Below are 18492 nucleotides of genomic sequence, written 5' to 3'. Positions count from 1 at the left end.
ACTCTGTGTCGTTGTATCTGTCGAACTGCTTTGCTTTATCTTGGTCAGGTCGCAATTGTAAATGAGAACTTGTTCTCAACTTGCCTACCTGGTTAAATAAAGGTAAAATAAATAAATAATAAATAAAAATTTGTGGCCTGCTGGAGGTCATTTTGCAGGGCTCTGGCAGTGCTCCTCCTGCTCCTCCTTGCAAAAAGGCGGAGGTAGCGGTCCTGCTGCTGGGTTGTTGCCCTCCTACGGCCTCCACATCTCCTGATGTACTGGCCTGTCTCTTGGTAGTGCCTCCATGCTCTGGACACTACGCTGACAGACACAGCAAACCTTCTTGCCACATCTCGCATTGATGTGCCATCCTGGATGAGCTGCACTACCTGAGCCACTTGTGTGGGTTGTAGACGCCGTCTCATGCTACCACTAGAGTGAAAGCACCGCCAACATTCAAAAGTGACCAAAACATCAGCTAGGAAGCATAGGAACTGAGAAGTGATCTGTGGTACCACCTGCAGAATGACTCCTTTATTGGGGGTGTCTTGCTAATTGCCTATCATTTCCACCTGTTGTCTATTCCATTTGCACAACTGCATGTGCAATTTATTGTCAATCAGTGTCGCTTCCTAAGTGCACAGTTTGATTTCACAGAAGTGTGATTGACTTGGAGTTACATTGTGTTGTTTAAGTGTTCCCTTAATTTTTTTTTGAGCAGTGTATGTAGGGTAAGTAACATTATATAAGGTAGCATTGTTTAAAGTGGCTGTGATATATTTACATCTAGTGATTAAAGTGGCTGGAGTAGAGTCAGTGTCATTGACAGTGTGTTTTACTGATGGTGAGTTGACGCGTATATACATACCTTTCAAAGTCAGTGTAAGGGGATTTCAAAGTCTTGGGGTCACTGATGGTGAGTTGACGCTGATCTTTAGAAATGTCCTTGTCTTTTGAAATGTCCTTGTTTTTGAAAGAAAAACCATTAAAATAACATCAAATTGATCAGAAATACAGTGTAGACATTGTTGATGTTGTAAAAGACTATTGTACCTGGAAATGGCTGATTTTTTACATGTCTACATAGGCGTACAGAGGCCCAGTATCAGCAACCATCACTCCTGTGTTCCAATGGGACGTTGTGTTAGCTAATCCAAGTTGATCATTTTAAAAGGCTAATTGATCATTAGAAAACCTTTTACAATTATGTTAGCACAGCTGAAAACTGTTGTTCTGATTAAAGAATCATCTTTATTTGACCTTTTTATTTAACTAGGCAAGTCAGTTAAGAACAAATTCTTATTTTCAATGACGGCCTAGGAACAGTGGGTTATCTGCCTTGTTCAGAGGCAGAACGACAGATTTTTACCTTGTCAGCTCAGGGATTGGATCTTGCAACCTTTCGGTTACTAGTCCAATGCTCTAAACACTAGGCTACTTGCTAGGCTTCCGGCTACTTGCCTTCTTTAGACTAGTTGAGTATCTGGAGCATCAGTATTTGTGGGTTCGATTACAGACTCAAAATGGGCAGGAACAAAGTACTTTCTTCTGAAACCCATTAGTCTATTCTTGTTCTGAGAAATAAAGGCTATTATGTGAGAAATTGCCAAGAAACTGAAGATCTTGTACAACGCTGTGTACTACTCCCTTCACAGAACAGCATAAACTGTCCCTAACCAGAATAGAAAGAGGAGTGGGAGGCCCCGGTGCACAACTGAGCAAGAGGTCAAGTACATTAGTGTCTATTTTGAGAAACAGATGCCTCACAAGTCCTCAACTGGCAGCTTCATTAAATAGTACCCGCAAAACACCAGTCTCAATGTCAACAGTGAAGAGGCGACTCCGGGATGCTGGCCTTCTAGGCAGAGTTGCAAAGAAAAGTCACATCTCAGACTGGCCAATAAAAATAAAATATTAAGATGGGCAAAAGAACACAGACACTGGACAGAGAAACTCTGCAGAGAAGGTCAGCATCTCGGAGTAGCCATGCTGGTTAAGTGTGCCCTGAATTCAAAATAAATCACAGACAAGTGTCAGCAGCAAAGCACCATCACACCTCATCCTCTATGCTTCACGGTGGGAACCACACATGCAGAGATAATCCGTTCACCTACTCCGCATCTTCCAAAGACCCAGCGGTTTGAACCAAAAATCTTCAATTTGGACTCCAGACCATAGGATACATTTCCACCGGTCTAATGTCCATTGCCCATGTTTCTTTGCCCAAGCAAGTCTCCTCTTCTTACTGGTGTCCTTTAGAAGTGGATTCTTGGCAGCAATTTGACCATGAAGGCCTGATTCACGCAGTCTCCTCTGAACAGTTGATGTTGAGATGTGTCTTTTACTTGAACTCTGTGAAGCATTTATTTGGGATGCAATTTCTGAGGCTGGTAACTCTAATGAACTTATCCTCTGGTTACTCCATTCCTGTGGCGGTCCTTATGAGAGTCAGTTTCATCATAGCGCTTGATGGGTTTTGCGACTGCACTTGAAGAAACTTTCAAAGCTCTTAACATTTTCCATATTGACTGACCTTGATGTCTTAAAGTCATGATGGACTGTAGTTTCTTTTTACTTATTTAAGCTGTTCTTGCCATAAAATGGACTTGGTCTTTTGCCAAATAGGGCTATCTTCTGTATCCTCCCTACCTTGTTACAACACAACTGATTGGCTCAAATGCATTACGAAGGAAAGAAATTGCACAAATTAACTTTTTAAGAAGGCACACCTGTTAATTGAAATGCATTCCAGGTGACTACCTCATGAAGCTGGTTCAGAGAATGCCAAGTTTGCGCAAAGCTGTAATCAATGCAAAGGGTGGCTATTTGAAGAATCTCAAATATAAAATATATTTTGATTTGTTTAACACTTTTTTTTTGGTTACTACTGATTCCATATGTGTTATTTCATAGTTTTGATGTCATCACTATTATTCTACAATGTAGAAAATATCCTTGAATGAGCAGGTATTCTAGAACTTTTGACTGGTAGTGTATACACCAAGGAAACCTATTTATTTATCGATTTATTTTGCGGGGTGGGGGGGATGTAATACCATTGACAGACCTTACGAATAACCCATCCCACGATAGGGGCGTGGGAGCTTAATGTTCATTTTCCCCCACGCTACTTGCCACACCTCCTCCAGAACAACCCACCCTCTTCAGCCCACTACCTCTGTGTGGTGGACATGAATAAAATACCCCCGAAAATATACCAAGCAAGCTATTACCCGAACAAACTACAAAAAGACGTAAACTGGAATTACATACAAACAACTACCATAAATACAAGTTCACAAACAAACAAAAACGGCAACAATTTGAATCGTCACATCAGGAGCACCTTTGGCGTTCAGGAGCACCTTTCCTTCCTATGAAATCAGGCCCATCCCTCTCGCCGTATTATTTAGTCCCACTTATCATTACAATTTGGAGAGCTCCCACTTTCTTTTGCAATCAATCCTTCTAGTGAATAATAGTGTTTGACACTTATTTTGAACGAGTCCAATACAACAACAACAAAAACACATCTGAGTTTTAAAAATCCATTTTAATTTAGCGAAGGAGCACGGTGGTTGACCGCCATGAGTTCGTTGCACAAATGTTGATAGTCCTCTTTTTGTTGACATTTTGTAAACAGAGCCTGTGTTTTTTCTAGGAATCCATGTTGTGAAATGACTGGCTATTGGGACTGACCTCTTGTTATTGTCCATAGGAGCTTCCTTTGTCTCCTTGCCCTGATTTCCTTTTGTTTTGTGTATTAGGAGCGAAAACATCCCTTCTAGAATGTTCCTATTCTGAGACACTGTGGACACCCTCGCTTCCTGTGCCTCCTTAAAACTACAGGGGGAAAGCAGGATGATTGAGAAAAGGCATCCTTTATTTGGAAAAGGGTTTTTATGAGTTTTTGTTGGTTGAAGAGCACAGCAATACCCCAATGCTTGAGATGATAAAGTTAGCAGAGAACTGTTAGGTTTTTCAAAATGACTAACCTGTATGTATCTGATTTTTCAAACAGTACACATTTGTATGTTAATAAATTACAGCCCTTTTCTTGCGTTAGACCACACTTAACATTAACAGCATGTACTGTCAATGTACTGGCAACTTGCTAGTATTTCCACTGCTCAGTAGCTAACCTTGATTTGAACCACTTCGCTATCTCTGGATCAGCCCCCAACGTCCCCAGTTTATTACATGCTGAAACTTGGACACCTTAGAAACGAAGTAATATAACTTATTGATAAAACCTTTTCCCTAGTTACAGTGACATGTAAATCCCACTTCCTCCCACCGCCACAGTTTTTAAAAAGACTCTTTGTTTAAAAAATGAATGAGAGGTTCGGCTGAGCTTTTTCTACATGGTGTCCAGCCACAGTATTTCAGGGTTGTGTCCCAAATGGCACCTCATTCCCGACATAGTGCACTACATTTTGCCAGAGCCCGGAGGTCTGATGGGTATGTCTGCAAAAGCCTTGCCTTTTTGTGAAACCTGAAACAATAGACCTCAATATTTATTTAATATAATCTAAGTAACTTTCCGGCACTTGCTCCATGTGGAATTAACTTTTTTAAGGAACTTGTCATACTTGTGGCCTCGTAGATAAAATACATTGTTTTTCCCCACAGTCATACATGTTCTCTTTAATTTCCTCTGAAACGCTCTCACATTTACAATACAATATGCTTTGGCCTGTTGCCCATGTGACTGTGACATACTGACATTTTCTCTTATGTCTATGACCTTATTTCTATCCAGCATATTGGATGACTGTCATTCATACTCCACTTAACCAGCTCAATGTAATATTGATCTAGGCTACTAATCTGATTCTCAAATTTGTCATGAGGTTGCTACAACCTAGCCTGCAAAAAACAAAGTTTAAAACATAGGTGCACAGGTCAAGAGACAAATTGGAGTAATCAAGGTGACAGACGGTGACACATTCAAAATCCGCCTTGCACACTCTTGCCTGCATTTAGCTCAGCCTGGTCTCATAGACCAGACGTAACATAGTAAACTTAAATCCAGGACACTCAAATTAGTATGATATGTTACATTTGGTATGGTTGCATAGGACGGAAGGTTACTTTAAGGCAAAAACGCAAGGAGGATGGATGGGTGGGCGTATAACGCAAACTCTAGCTGATCTGGGATGTAATCATTAGTCCAAACAGCTGCAAAACGTTCCATTTTGCAGCTAACAAAGTAGGTTTCTATTGGAAAATTTCAGTAGGTCCCTCAGTTTCATTGTTTTCTTCTGTTTAATAAACGTTTTGCAACAGAATCGGCGGAATGAATATACCCGCACAGTTCACTTTGATAGCAGCTACATAAAGCATCACCACTTTGCTTGTTGTATAATTCCATCTCGCAACTACGCACTCTCCTCCTCTCACCTTTTCCCTTCACTTGTTGCCTTCAGTGCACAGCACAACAGCTGCCTGTGACCAGGGGCAAAAACCTCTCCAAGCCAAACCTTCATACCATAACCGCTAACCGCTACATCATGGTCGCCATATAAACGTTAGTCAACAAACTAGAACTAGCGTGTTAGTAATCGGACAATCCAATCCATGTGTACAATCATGCAGTACGGTGTACAGTAAGCAGTTTAGCCGTTACACCGGCGGGCCCCTGTGGCAATACATTTGTAAAACCGAAGGCTTACCTTGACTTGGAGGAGTTGCAGAGGGTAACGGGTAACTGCATTTTTGAGCCTAAGTATGATACAATGTTAATTGCGTAATTAACTCGGGAACCATACCTGTGTAAAAGCACCTTCTTTCAGCATACTTTGTATCCCTCGTTTACGCGTGTTTCCTTTATTTTGGCAGATTACCTGTAACTCAATATACCCTGCATACTCTTCATATTATTAATGGCAAAAATAACCTGTTTAATCCTGAATTTTGTAGATTTGGAGTTGGTTGGAGTTAGTGGAAAGGCTAGTTAAATGAAGGCCACCCAAACGTGAGGCGTCATGTCTCTGTGTATGTACTGTATGGTTGGTTGGTCTCCCATGATCTGTTCAATTAGACACACAGTAACTCTCCTTTGTCCAGGGACCACCTCATTTGCCGATCCACTGCATACGGCTGACTTTCCTCAGATAAGAGCTGGGCCTGTTTTTCTATGGCAGCATGCAAATCTAAGAGCTGCAGTATGGTGCCAGTTATACAATATGGAAATGGTGTTTATACTCCAGTTTCACCACACCATTGACAGTAGAGGCATCATAGGAGGAAATGAATGAGGACATGGCATTAAAACATCCAATGTATCATATCCCGGTAATGTCATGGTACGATTACACCTGCATATTACACATCGTATATAGAGGTTCATTAAGAAAGACTTACTTACAAAATGTTGTGGTTTTATCCGTATCAAATCAATTGAAAAGGTGAGCTACAATTTTCCCGTCACCTGGCCGATCACTTCCTCAACCTCCTAAACACCCGAAGCGTAGATAAACCTGATGGAATGTTCAGCGTTTCCGGTCATAGATGGAGAAGATCTATTGATGACAACTCTAAAGATACTCTACGCTGTCAGAACAGATGTTCCTTTGTCTCGACAGCCTTTGTCCTGTCTCTTGTTCTTACCCTCGTCAATCTAGACAGAGGTGCGCATTGTGAATCTCTCTAGTCCCTGCTCCGTCTCGTCCTCTTGAAACACCCTTGGCCTGCCTGTCCTCCCTCTGGTTGTGTGGGGGATTAGTCTGTTCCTGCCCTGAAGCACTGCCACGTCTCTCTGTATCCCCAACAGAGACACCAGCCAGAACGCCACATAGCCCAGATACGCTCCATAACAATCACACCGCTCCTTACCTGCAGTGTCCTAGTTCTTAGTACAGCTCCAAGGTGCACTGTGGCCGTATTCGACACAACCTGTCCTTATTTACCCTATGAAGTATGATACACACACACACACGGTCCATCTCACAGAACTTTGCTGGTTCAGAAGTGTAACTTGAGGGACGGATATAGAGGGCATAGTGGGAAAGGATGTAAACATGGCAATGGACCTACTGAAACCTGGCTGGCTTTCCTCGGTAGACTAATCAGTGACTTTGCCACTCATATCAGCTTGTAAGGAATGTGCCCGCACATGACATTTCAAAGCCATTACCACCCATGCAGCCTTGTGGAACTACTGGTAGGCCGATGCAGTCTGTGCCGACGGCTTAAGCTTGGGTACATAAACAATCAGAGTTTTGTATTTTTGTTTGCCAGCACCATAGACGGGGCTAGTACTACTTAGTGCTGCCTTTTGTCAAGCCGACTTGTAACATGAGTCGATTCTCTGTAACCCACGCTGCTCTCTGTGAATCAGAGGCAGTGAGTGTAGGGTGCCCCTCCCCATCCCCTCCTCCTTCCCCGTCCGTCCCTCCCCTCAGTGGAGTGGAGCAGGCTGAACTTGGAGCAGCTAGTGGCTGGTTGTCTGAGCTGCAGTCAGGGTGCATTTTGGATCTGTCTTTTTTTTCCTTCTTCTTCTCCCTCTTAATTGTCTTCCGGAGCCATGAGCTTCTTCTAGCTGCCCAGGATGAAAAGTGGGAGACATTGTCGTTCCTGTTGTGGTTGGATTCTAGCTAAGTGTTGCTGCTGCTGTTACAAAGTGACAGGTGCGTACCTTACTGCTGACTGAGACTACGGATTGTGTGTGTGTTTTTGGGCTCCCGCCAGAAGTCCAGAGTTAGGGGTGGAGAGCGCGTTCTGATGCGTGCAAGCTTTCTCACACCTGAGCTTCTCACTAAAAGGTTGTTGAAGAGCAGTGCTTTTATCTGTACATCAGTCAGGGTTGTTACGTAGCTTTTTGAGGTATGTTTGCGACAAACGTTTGTGAGACAATGCTTGTATCGGACTTCACAAACTGTAGCTGGCTGACCACTATTAGAGAACCACTTTTGATTAATATGGCATTGCCTTGCCAGCGTTTACTTGTTTGCCGACGTTTTCGAGATTTAAAGGAAAACTCCACCCCCAAAAAAACTAACTTTTGGTATTTGTTTCATAAGTCTATTGTTGACGTAGTCTCAAAATGTTTTGCTTGTCGGCGATCAATTTTTCAAGAGATGTCACTTTTTTAAGATACGGAAATCATCCCCGTGTGATGCATTTTTGCAAGTCAGTTGGTCAGATTTCTGCCCTGCTAGAGCTGCCATTATGGGGTGGAAATGTATAGGCGCAACAACGGCTCAGCCGCAAAGACCACACACGCTCACAGAACAGGACCGCCTAGTGCTGAGGTAATGTAGCTGAGGTAATGTAGCGTGTAAGGATCGTCTGTCCTCGGTTACAACACTCGACTACAGAGTTCCAGACTGCCCCTGGAAGCAACGTCAGCACAATAACTGTTCCTCAAGAGCTTCATGAAATGGGTTTCCATGGCCGAGCAGCCACACACAAGCCCAGATCACCCTGCGCAATGCCAAGCGTCGGCTGGAGTGGTGTAAAGCTCGCCGCCGTTGGACTCTGGAGCAGTGGAAATGCGTTCTTTGGAGTGATGAATCACACTTCACCATATGGCAGTCCGACGGACAAATCTGGGTTTGGTAGATGCCAGGAGAACGCTACCTGACCCAATGCATAGTGCCAACTGTACAGTTTTGTGGAAGAGGAATTATGGTCTGGGTCTGTTTTTCATGGTTCGGGCTAGGTCCCTTAGTTCCAGTGAAGGAATATCTTAACACTACAGCATACTGACATTCTAGAATCTGTACTTTCACCTTTGTGGCAACAGTTTAGGGAAGGCCCTTTACTGTTTCAGTATGACAATGTGCACGTGCACAAAGCGAGGTCCATACAGAAATGGTTTGTTAAGATCGGTGTGGATGAACTTGACTGGCCTGCACAGATCCCTGACCTCAACCCTTCCGAATACGAAACGCCGACTGCAAGCCAGGCCTAATCGCCCAACATCAGTGCCCGATCTCACTAATGCTCTTGTGGCTGAATGAAAGCGAGTCCCCCCAGCAATGTTCCAACATCTAGTGGAAAGCCTTCCCAGAAGAGTGGAGGCTGTTATAGTAGCAAAGGGAGAACCAACTCTATATTAATGCCCATTATTTTGGAATGAGATGTTCGACGAGCAGGTGTCCACAGACCTTTGGTCATATAGTGTATCTCTGGGTTGTGAACGGTAAGAGATAGCTGCTGCACTGGCAATAACTGCCATTGTATGCTATTGTGTCATTGTGCTGTCTTCATAGAAGAGGATGAGGATGAAGCTGTGTCAAAAGTAGGTTATTTTCTGGATCAGAGGATGACTAATAGTGATTTGGAGATGCCGTCAGGGGATCTGAGCTGGACTGCATTATGGTAGTCACTGCCTCTGCACAGTAGGCTCCCATTCATAAACATTGAATTCATAACTGTGAATTATGTAACATGCTTGTTATTAAGTGTTACAAATGTCATGGGTTTCGTTTCCATTTCATTTTCAACACTTCTGTTACGGCATGTCTGTCAACAATGCGTCATAATATAGGAGTCCGATTTTTCTCCCTTCTTAACCTAGATTCTCGCTGAGGGTAGATTGTAACGCCGCTGGAGTCTTGAAGACCAAATTAGCCCCAATTCCCCTTTCGTCTGAAGCATTACTGCAAGTTTCTTTGAAGATGACTCTTAGGGGAGTGTTGTCAGTGTGGATGGGATGCCTCTCTCCTTTTGATTGTAGCCCTGCAAGTTAACGAAGAGGATGTTTTCATCTTTGTATCCAATGTCTGGGTTATTTGGTGCTCTTGTTGTTGTTTTTAAATCCTTTTAGGGGTTTCACGTTTTGCTCGTTCAGCAAATGGAAGCTGGCTTGCAGATTGTGAACCGCACTGAGAGAATTGAAAACTCTTCGGATACAGTGCATTTGGAAAGTATTCAGGCCGCTTGACATTTTTCCACATTTTGTTACATTACAGCCTTATTCTAAAATGGATTAAATAGTTGTTTTCCCTCATCAATCTACACACAGTACCCCATAATGACAAAGCAAAAACAGATTTTTAGAAATGTTTGCACATTTATTAAATATAAAACACTGAGATCACATGTACATAAGTACTTTGTTGAAGCCCCTTTGGCAGCGATTACAGCCTCGATTCTTCTTGGGTATGACGCTACAAGCTTGGCACACCTGTATTTGGGGAGTTTCTCTCATTCTTCTCTGCAGATTCTCTCAAGCTCTTTCAGGTTGGATGGGGAGCGTCGCTGCACAGCTATTTTCAGGTGTCTCCAGAGATGTTTGATCAGGTTCAAGTCTGGGCTTTGGCTGGGCCACTCAAGAGCTTGTCCCAGAGACTTGTCCCATAGCCACTCTTGCATTGTCTTGGCTGTGTGCTTAGGGTCATTGTCCTGTTGGAAGGTGAACCTTCGCCCCAGTCTGAGGTCCTGAGTGCTCTGGAGCAGGTTTTCCATCAAGGATCTCTCTGTACTTTGCTCCGTTCATCTTTCCCTTGATCCTGACTACTCTACCAGTCACTGACACTGAAAAACATCCCCACAGCCTGATGCTGCCACCACCATGCTACACCGTTGGGATGGTGCCAGGTTTTCTCCAGACGTGACGCTTAGCATTCAGGCCAAAGAGTTCAATCTTGGTTTCATCAGACCAGAGAATCTCGTTTCTTATGGTCTGAGAGTCCTTTAGGTACCTTTTGGCAAACTCCAAGCGGGGTGTCATGTGCCTTTTACTGAGGAGTGGCTTCTGCCTGGCCACTCCACCATAAAGCCCTGATTGGAGAGCTGCAAATATGGTTGTCCTTCTGGAAGGTTCTCCCATCTCCACAGAGAAACTCTGGAGCTCTGTCATATTTACCATCAGGTTCTTGGTCACTTCCCTGACCAAGGACTTTTTCCCTCGATTGCTCAGTTTGGCCAGGCGGCCAGCTCTACGAAGAGTCTTGGTGGTTCCAAACTTCTTCCATTTTTAAGAATGATGAAGGCCATTGTGTTCATGGGGACCTTCAATGCTGCATACATGTTTTGGTACCATTCCCCAGATCTGTGCCACGACACCACCCTGTCTCGGAGCTCTGCGGACAATTCCTTTGACCTCATGGCTTGTGGGACCTTATATAGACAGGTGTGTACCTTTCCAAACCGTGTCCAATCAATTATAATATACCATAGGTGGACTCCAATCAAGTTGTAGAAACAACTCAAGGATAATCAATAGAAACAGCATGCACCTGATCTCAATTTCGAGTCTCATAGCAAAGTGTCTGAATACTTATGTAAATATGGTGTTTCTGTTTTATATTTTCTATAAATTTGCAAAAAATATATTTATATTTTTTCACTTTATCATTATGTGTTATTGTGTGATGAGGGGAAAAAATAATAATTTAATCCATTTTAGAATAAGGCTATAATGTAACAAAATGTGGAAAATGTCAAGGGGTTTAAATACTTTCCAAATGCACTATGCGTGGAGTGCGATCGTTCCAGATGATAAAAATGACACATAGTGAACTTCCAGAAAAGAAAAAGGTAAATTTCCATGCTTGTGTGCAACCAAACAGACCTGTCCTGCTTTTCCTTAATGGGGCCCGTGTTACGGGTACTATGCCAGTGTTTATGATATTTCTATTGACAGACAGGTATAAGAGAGTCCACGTAACACTGTCTGTATCCAGTCAGGAAAAGCACGATACCTTTGTTCGGTTGCACGCAGACAAGGACTACCCTTTTTCTTTGCCGGAAGTCTGATGACGTCATAACAGTCACCACAGTGAAGAACTGTCATGACTAGACATAGCCAACACCTCACGGAGAGACACCCTGATAAAGACACCTGATAGAACAGCTTCTACTGACTTGTTCCGTTGCTGACAGGACATCTCTGTCACAGACTGGGTGCCATATTGGATGCAGCCACACCATGGTTTCAGGAAGTTTACAGGAGATAGGATGTGGTTTATATAGCACGTGGAATAACAAAGGCAGATTGCAGGGGCCGTTCTGTGAACACGTTTTGCTTAGATAGCTGTGCGGTGCCTTGTGTAAAGACGTCGACGGTTCAGGCTAATTCAACTCGTTTCGGAAAACAGACACTCCTCATAGTCTTCAGTTTAATTAATGACTATTAATTAATACTTCCACCGGTGGGACTTTCCACACTGTACGCGTCTTTAAATGTAGGCTTACGGGTCCGTACTAAAGAACCTGTTTTGCTACGTATTTGACACCACATATCAGGACAGGTAGTCATTGGAAAACTATTATTAGATAAGGTCTGTAGAAGGAATGTAGACGAACACCACCTCTTCTTTCTCCCTCTTCCTCCGTGCTTCTCCCTACACTGACCGAGGTGCAGACTGGTCTGCTTGTCTAGCTGCCTGCCACAAGCTAGGCCGCCATTGGTCCTCAACTGGAAACATCTGAGGGGATTTTACCTCTCACATTGCTCCAGCTGCCGGCCTGCTCTAATACCCGTCCTCCGCAGGCTATTGTGAACTCTGGCTCAGTTAGAAATCGGTTCAAGTCATTGGGACACTGCACTGAGGTGAAGAGAATCTTTCAGTGAATTGTGGGGGAAATCTCTCCGCTTTTCGTCTTTCGGGCATTCTGTAGCTGAGACTGGGAAATTGACTCGAGGTCATTCCACAGGTTTCCATTGTGTGGGACTGTGGCTCTATATCACACAACTGAACCACTGTTTGGTGACATGGAAATACTATACTCTGTTTACGCCCTGCGATAATAACCGACGCAAACATTTTAGACAGTTTAACTGCTGCAATGGTATCCGAGCATAAAAATGTCCAAAAAGTCATGAAACCACATTTATATGGGTCACCAACATTTACAAATGTATTTCATTTCACATTGTGGAGTCATGATATAACCCTGATGACTGTCCATTTCTAATATCTTATTGCGAAATATTTCCCTCGGTTTGAATCCCCCTTTGTGGTTTGGAGGGAGTATTCCTAGTGGTTGTTTCCAGTGTAAACAGAAGGCCTGTGATAGAGCATGCAGATTCTGCATCAGAACTAGGTAACAGTGAGACAGCAGGGTGAGGAATGAGAATATGATCCCTCTGTCAGTGCAGCCATTAATCTGGCGAGATGGGAAATGAAGGCGCTTAAGAGGACCCGGTTTGCGTCCCAATTTGTTCCTATGTAGTGCACTAAGTTTGGACATCCCTGTGGGCCCTGGTCAAAAGTAGTGCAATATACAGGGTGCCATTTGGGACATAGGCCATGTGCACACAGAGCAGGGCCTAATGAGAGAGAGACCATTTTTCCAGCACATGCCTGCTGTTGTCATCAAGTCTAAGTGTGACGCGCTGCTCCACAAAGTGCATTTCAGCAGGCAGCCATCTGTGCCATTTTATTTCTCCTGTTTTTCTTCTTTTTTTTTGTCACTATTCCTCGTTTCACTATTTCAGTTTCTGGAGGCGAAAGAAACGCACAGCTATTTAGGCCAGGTGCTGGCTAGCGGAGTAGAACACCTGTTTAGGCCAGGTGCTGGCTAGCGGAGTAGAACACCTGTTTAGGCCAGGTGCTGGCTAGCGGAGTAGAACACCTATTTAGGCCAGGTGCTGGCTAGCTGTTTAGGCCAGGTGCTGGCTAGAACACCTGTTTAGGCCAGGTGCTGGAGTAGAACACCTGTTTAGGCCAGGTGCTGGCTAGCGGAGTAGAACACCTATTTAGGCCAGGTGCTGGCTAACGGAGTAGAACACCTATTTAGGCCAGGTGCTGGCTAGCGGAGTAGAACACCTATTTAGGCCAGGTGCTGGCTAGCGGAGAACACCTATTTAGAACACCTATTTAGGCCAGGTGCTGGCTAGCGGAGTAGAACACCTATTTAGGCCAGGTGCTGGCTAGCGGAGTAGAACACCTATTTAGGCCAGGTGCTGGCTAGCGGAGTAGAACACCTATTTAGGCCAGGTGCTGGCTAGCGGAGTAGAACACCTATTTAAGCCAGATGCTGGCTAGCGGAGTAGAACACTTGAAAAAGAAAAGGAGAGCCGCACACTATAGGAGCTCTGATTCAATAATTGAATAACCTAATAAGCCAACGTTTCGACAGACTAAGCTGTCTACATCAGGGTATTTCTACCAACGGAGCTACAGAGGACTGCCCCCCCCCCCTCTTTCTCACTGCCCTGTTATTGACTGTCTCCTCGGGGAGAGATTGTGGCTGGGGCTCTGATATGGCTCTGGGTTGCTGAGTTGTTCTACTTTACAATATCTAACTACAGGCTTGGTCCACATGATTCTCCTCAAGGTCACTTCCCTGTAATGAGTCATCTAGCACAAAAGGCAGCTAGTCAGCAGCCCCACACGCTACACTTTACTCTCAATGCATGCATCCCAAATGGCAACCTGTTCTCTTTATGGTGCACTACACTAGGGCTCTGGCTTAGAATTGTGCACTATATAGGGAATAGGGTGCCATTTGGGTTCCGTGCAATGAGGACCGCTTTGGAATGAATGGAGGCTGTTGGAACTCATGAACTGTTAACCCTTTGGAATGAACCTATTAGTATTAGACAGATTCCACTGTCTGCCCCATAACTGCTTTCCAGTTGCTCCATAATCCATACATTCCCCATTTTATGTTAACATATTTCAGGACTTAGGATTTCATGCTTCATTTCACAGCTTCACTCAACACCTCTAATGCCATTTTCAGGATACATTCTATGCAAATGGAGTTGCACGATAAGCAGGACTGAGATTCTTCTAGTACAGGGCCCGAACATGTAATCCGCTGTCATTGTGGATAGCACTGTCGTACTTTCCCCACATTGCTTCAAATAGATGGGGAAATGAAGTCTAGGTCAGTCCAGTGAGAGAGAAAGAGTGAGAGAGAAATGGCAAAGAGACAGAGAAAGATACCATGTTTAGCAGAGAAGTGGGATATTTGCTCTATCCTCCCTCTTTTGTTTGCCACAATAGGGCTGACCGTAGCAGCAAATATCTCCCCAGCCTGCTGATAACAGCATGGACACTGTCAGCTTTTTACTGCAGACTTGTGAGTTGTTTGACCTGGCTGGCCTGGTCAACAGAGGCCCTCCCCCACAGCACAAATGTATCCCCCCCCCTTTCATCTCAATGGCTTGGCCAAATGTTTCCTTTAGTATCGAGCTATTTTTGATCCCAATGGACGGGGCAGCCGCTTTTAATATTTACCTACAGGTCCTGTTTGTAGAAATAGAAGGAGACGTGTTGAGAAAGCACACTGTGTGACTTGCATTCCTGTACAGTAGCATCCTACATTGAGCAATGTTGGTATACGAATGACTTGCATTCCGACATAGCATTTAAACGCCACTTTGAATGTGTACATGACACTGCAACACAACTTCCCCGTGGGGACAATAAAGTCCGGAGCAGTAGTTGTATTACACTGGCCAATGTTGATCACTGGGTTGACCGCGTTCATGCAGTCTGCCATTCAGCAATGTTGATAAACGCACGACCGTGTTTGCTCACCATATGTTTTTGGGAAGTAATGGGTTAAAAAAAGAAGAAGCTTTTGTTAGTACATGTCAGGCGACAAGGGACATCACTCTAGTTAGTACAGTACCAAAGGGCCCGCATTCAAAAGGGCACCCTATTTCCTATAGGCCCTGGCTAAAAGTAATGCGCTAGATAGGGAATAGGGTGCCATTTGGGACGCAGCCAGAGCCAAGGAGAAATGTCTGAATTGAAGCTCCTGCTGGGTACTTAGGTACTCTAAAGGTGTGTGTCTGGCGGAATGTCGGCCAGGGTGCATTCGGAAGTCTAAAATGCTGTTTGCCTCCTCCCTTTCCAGAGAACTACTCGGTCAGCGGGCCCGAAGGAGCGAAGACCGAGTCGGTGGCCAACCTGCAGTCCCAGGCCTCCCTGAGCTCCATCCAGTCCAGCTCTCCGGGACCGAAGCGCTCAGGCAACACCCTCAAGAAGTGGCTGACCAGCCCTGTGCGTCGCCTCAGCCACGGCAGCAGCGTCAAGAAGTTCCCCAGCAAGCACAAGAAGCGGGACGGCCGCAAGAGCATCGACCTGGGGCCGCCTGAGAGCTCCCTGCACGACGGGAGCGTAGACGAGGTAATGGGCGTCCTGACTCCTCTTCACCGCGTCTCCTTGTCTCCCTTTCGCTCTCCTCTCCACCGTGTCTCTGTAACATGCAGGAATTGGTTTCTAAAGGACATGTCCATCACAGTTCTTTGAATCACGAATTGCCCCTTTTAAAGGTCACATGTTGTGGGAATACACTATCTGGGGGAGTTGTGGTTCTTTCATGCTCTTCGTTTAACAAAGGGTTTTAAGTGAATGGATCATATTTAGAAGTACAGTTCAGGCAGTGGTTTGGAAGAGATCTTCCCATTGTGCTGATTCCCCTTCAGATCAGTTTTTTGAACCTCTCTTGAACCTTACTTCACATGCAACCAAAGGTTGATAACTACAGTGATTGTGTATCTGTAGCATCCCCCCCAAAAAAAAAAAAAATCCCATTGATAGAGGAGCAATTTCCCAAGGCTAAAGTATAAGCTGTTATCTTATGACATATCTACACCCTATTCCCCATATAGTGCACTACTTTTGACCAGACCCCTATGGGCCCTCATCAAAAGTAAACCCAGCAAAAAAAGAAACGTCCTCTCACTGTCAACTGCGTTTATTTTCAGCAAACTTAAAATGTGTAAATATTTGTATGAACATAACAAGATTTAACAACTGAGACGTAAACTGAACATGTGACTAACAGAAATGGAATACTGTGTCCCTGAACAAAGGGGGGGGGGGTCAAAAAAATCAAAAGTAACTGTCAGTATCTGGTGTGGCCACCAGCTGCATTAAGTACTGCAGTGCATCTACTCCTCATGGACTGCACCAGATTTGCCAGTTCTTTCTGTGAGATGTTACCCCACTCTTCCACCAAGGCACCTGCAAGTTCCCGGACATTTCTGGGGGGAAGGGCCTAAGCCCTCACCCTCCGATCCAATTGGTCCCAGACGTGCTCATGTCAGGAAGAGCCTGCAGGAAGGGTACCACATGAGGGAGGAGGATATCTTCCCTGTAATGCACAGATTTGATATTGCCTGCAATGACAACAAGCTCAGTCCGATGATACTGTGACACACCGCCCCAGACCATGATGGACCCTTCAACTCCAAATGGATCTCGCTCCAGAGTACACGCCTTGGTGTAACGCTCATTCCTTTGACGATAAACGTGAATCCGACCATCACCTCTGGTGAGACAAAAACACGACTTGTCAGTGAAGAGCACTTTTTGCCAGTCATGTCTGGTCCAGCGATGGTGGATTTGTGCCTATAGGCGACGTTGTTGCCGGTGATGTCTGGTGAGGACCTGCCTTACAGGCTTACTAGCCCACAGACCAGCCTCTCTCAGCCTATTGCGAACAGTCTGAGCACTGATGGAAGGATTGTGCATTCCTGGTGTAACTCGGGCAGTTGTTGCCATCCTGCACCTGTCGCGCAGGTGTGATGTTCAGATGTACCGATCCTGTGCAGGTGTTACACGTGGTCTGCCACTGCGAGGACGATCAGCTGTCCATCCTGTCTCCCTGTAGCGCTGTCTTAGGCGTCTCACAGTACGGACATTGCAATTTATTGCCCTGGCCACACCTCCAGTCCTCCTGCCTCCTTGCAGCACGTTTACGCAGATGAGCAGGGACCCTGGGCATCTTTCTTTTGATGTTTTTCAGAGTCAGTAGAAAGGCCTCTTTAGTGTCCTACATTTTCATAACTGTGACCTTAATTGCCTACCGTCTGTAAGCTGTTAGTGTCTTAACGACCGTTCCACAGGTGCATGTTCATTATTTGTTTATGGTTCATTGAACAAGCATGGGAAGAAGTGTTTAAACTCTTTACAATGAAGATCTGTGAAGTTATTTGTTTTTTTACAAATTATATTTGAAAGATAGGGTCCTGAAAAAGGGCTGTTTTTAGCATTATTGGGACACATCCCCAATAACAAAGGGATCATTCTGCAGGGTGCAATTCTGGTTTCATCACAAGTCAAAAACTATTGGCATCCTTCTGAATCAATTTCAGTGTCAACTAATTTCAAGCAAATTTGAGCAATTACAAGCATCTCTGTGCATGAGGAAAAGTAGAGAGAATTTTTGTCAGCGCAGGTAGTCTATTTCTTACTTCTCATTTGGTTGATGGATAGCAGAGCAATATTGTGCTGTACTTTAGCAACTGCTGCATGTAGATGTTTTAGATGCCAACCAAAAAGATATGCCCTGCCTCCCGAGTGGCGCAGCGGTCTAAGGCACTGCATCGCAGTGTTTGAGACGTCACTACCGACCCGGGTTCGATCCTGGGCTGTGTCGCCGGCCGGCCTCGACCGGTAGACCCATCAGGCGGTGCACAATTGGCCCAGCGTCGTCCGGGTTAGGAGAGGGTTTGGCCGGCCGGGATGTCCTTGTCCCATCGTGCTCTAGCGACTCCTGTCACGGGTAGTGCGTATGCACGATGACACGGTCGCCAGCGCCACGGCGACCCCTTGTTCCGCCGACCCCTTGGTGTGGCTGGCTTCCGGGTTA

The 18492-nt window shown here is 44.9% G+C and overlaps 1 protein-coding gene across 5 annotated transcripts in view; it reads left to right on the top strand.

Moving 5' to 3' along the window:
- The window catches only part of LOC112234140 (kalirin-like), a 263265-nt gene that overhangs the window by 224377 nt on the left and 20396 nt on the right, over positions 1-18492 (top strand). For 4 of the 5 annotated variants that reach the window (XM_024402137.2, XM_024402136.2, XM_024402138.2 and 1 more), the window contains one exon: positions 15751-16022. In XM_024402137.2, the coding sequence (XP_024257905.1) occupies positions 15751-16022 (272 nt within the window). Of the gene's footprint in view, positions 1-7400; positions 7614-15750; positions 16023-18492 lie in introns of those variants that run through there. The other variant, XM_024402140.2, reaches the window with a different exon arrangement.

The sequence above is a fragment of the Oncorhynchus tshawytscha genome, linkage group LG03 (assembly GCF_018296145.1).
Source record: "Oncorhynchus tshawytscha isolate Ot180627B linkage group LG03, Otsh_v2.0, whole genome shotgun sequence".
Taxonomy (NCBI): Eukaryota; Metazoa; Chordata; class Actinopteri; order Salmoniformes; family Salmonidae; genus Oncorhynchus; species Oncorhynchus tshawytscha.
This window is presented reverse-complemented; position numbering and strand designations above follow the sequence as displayed.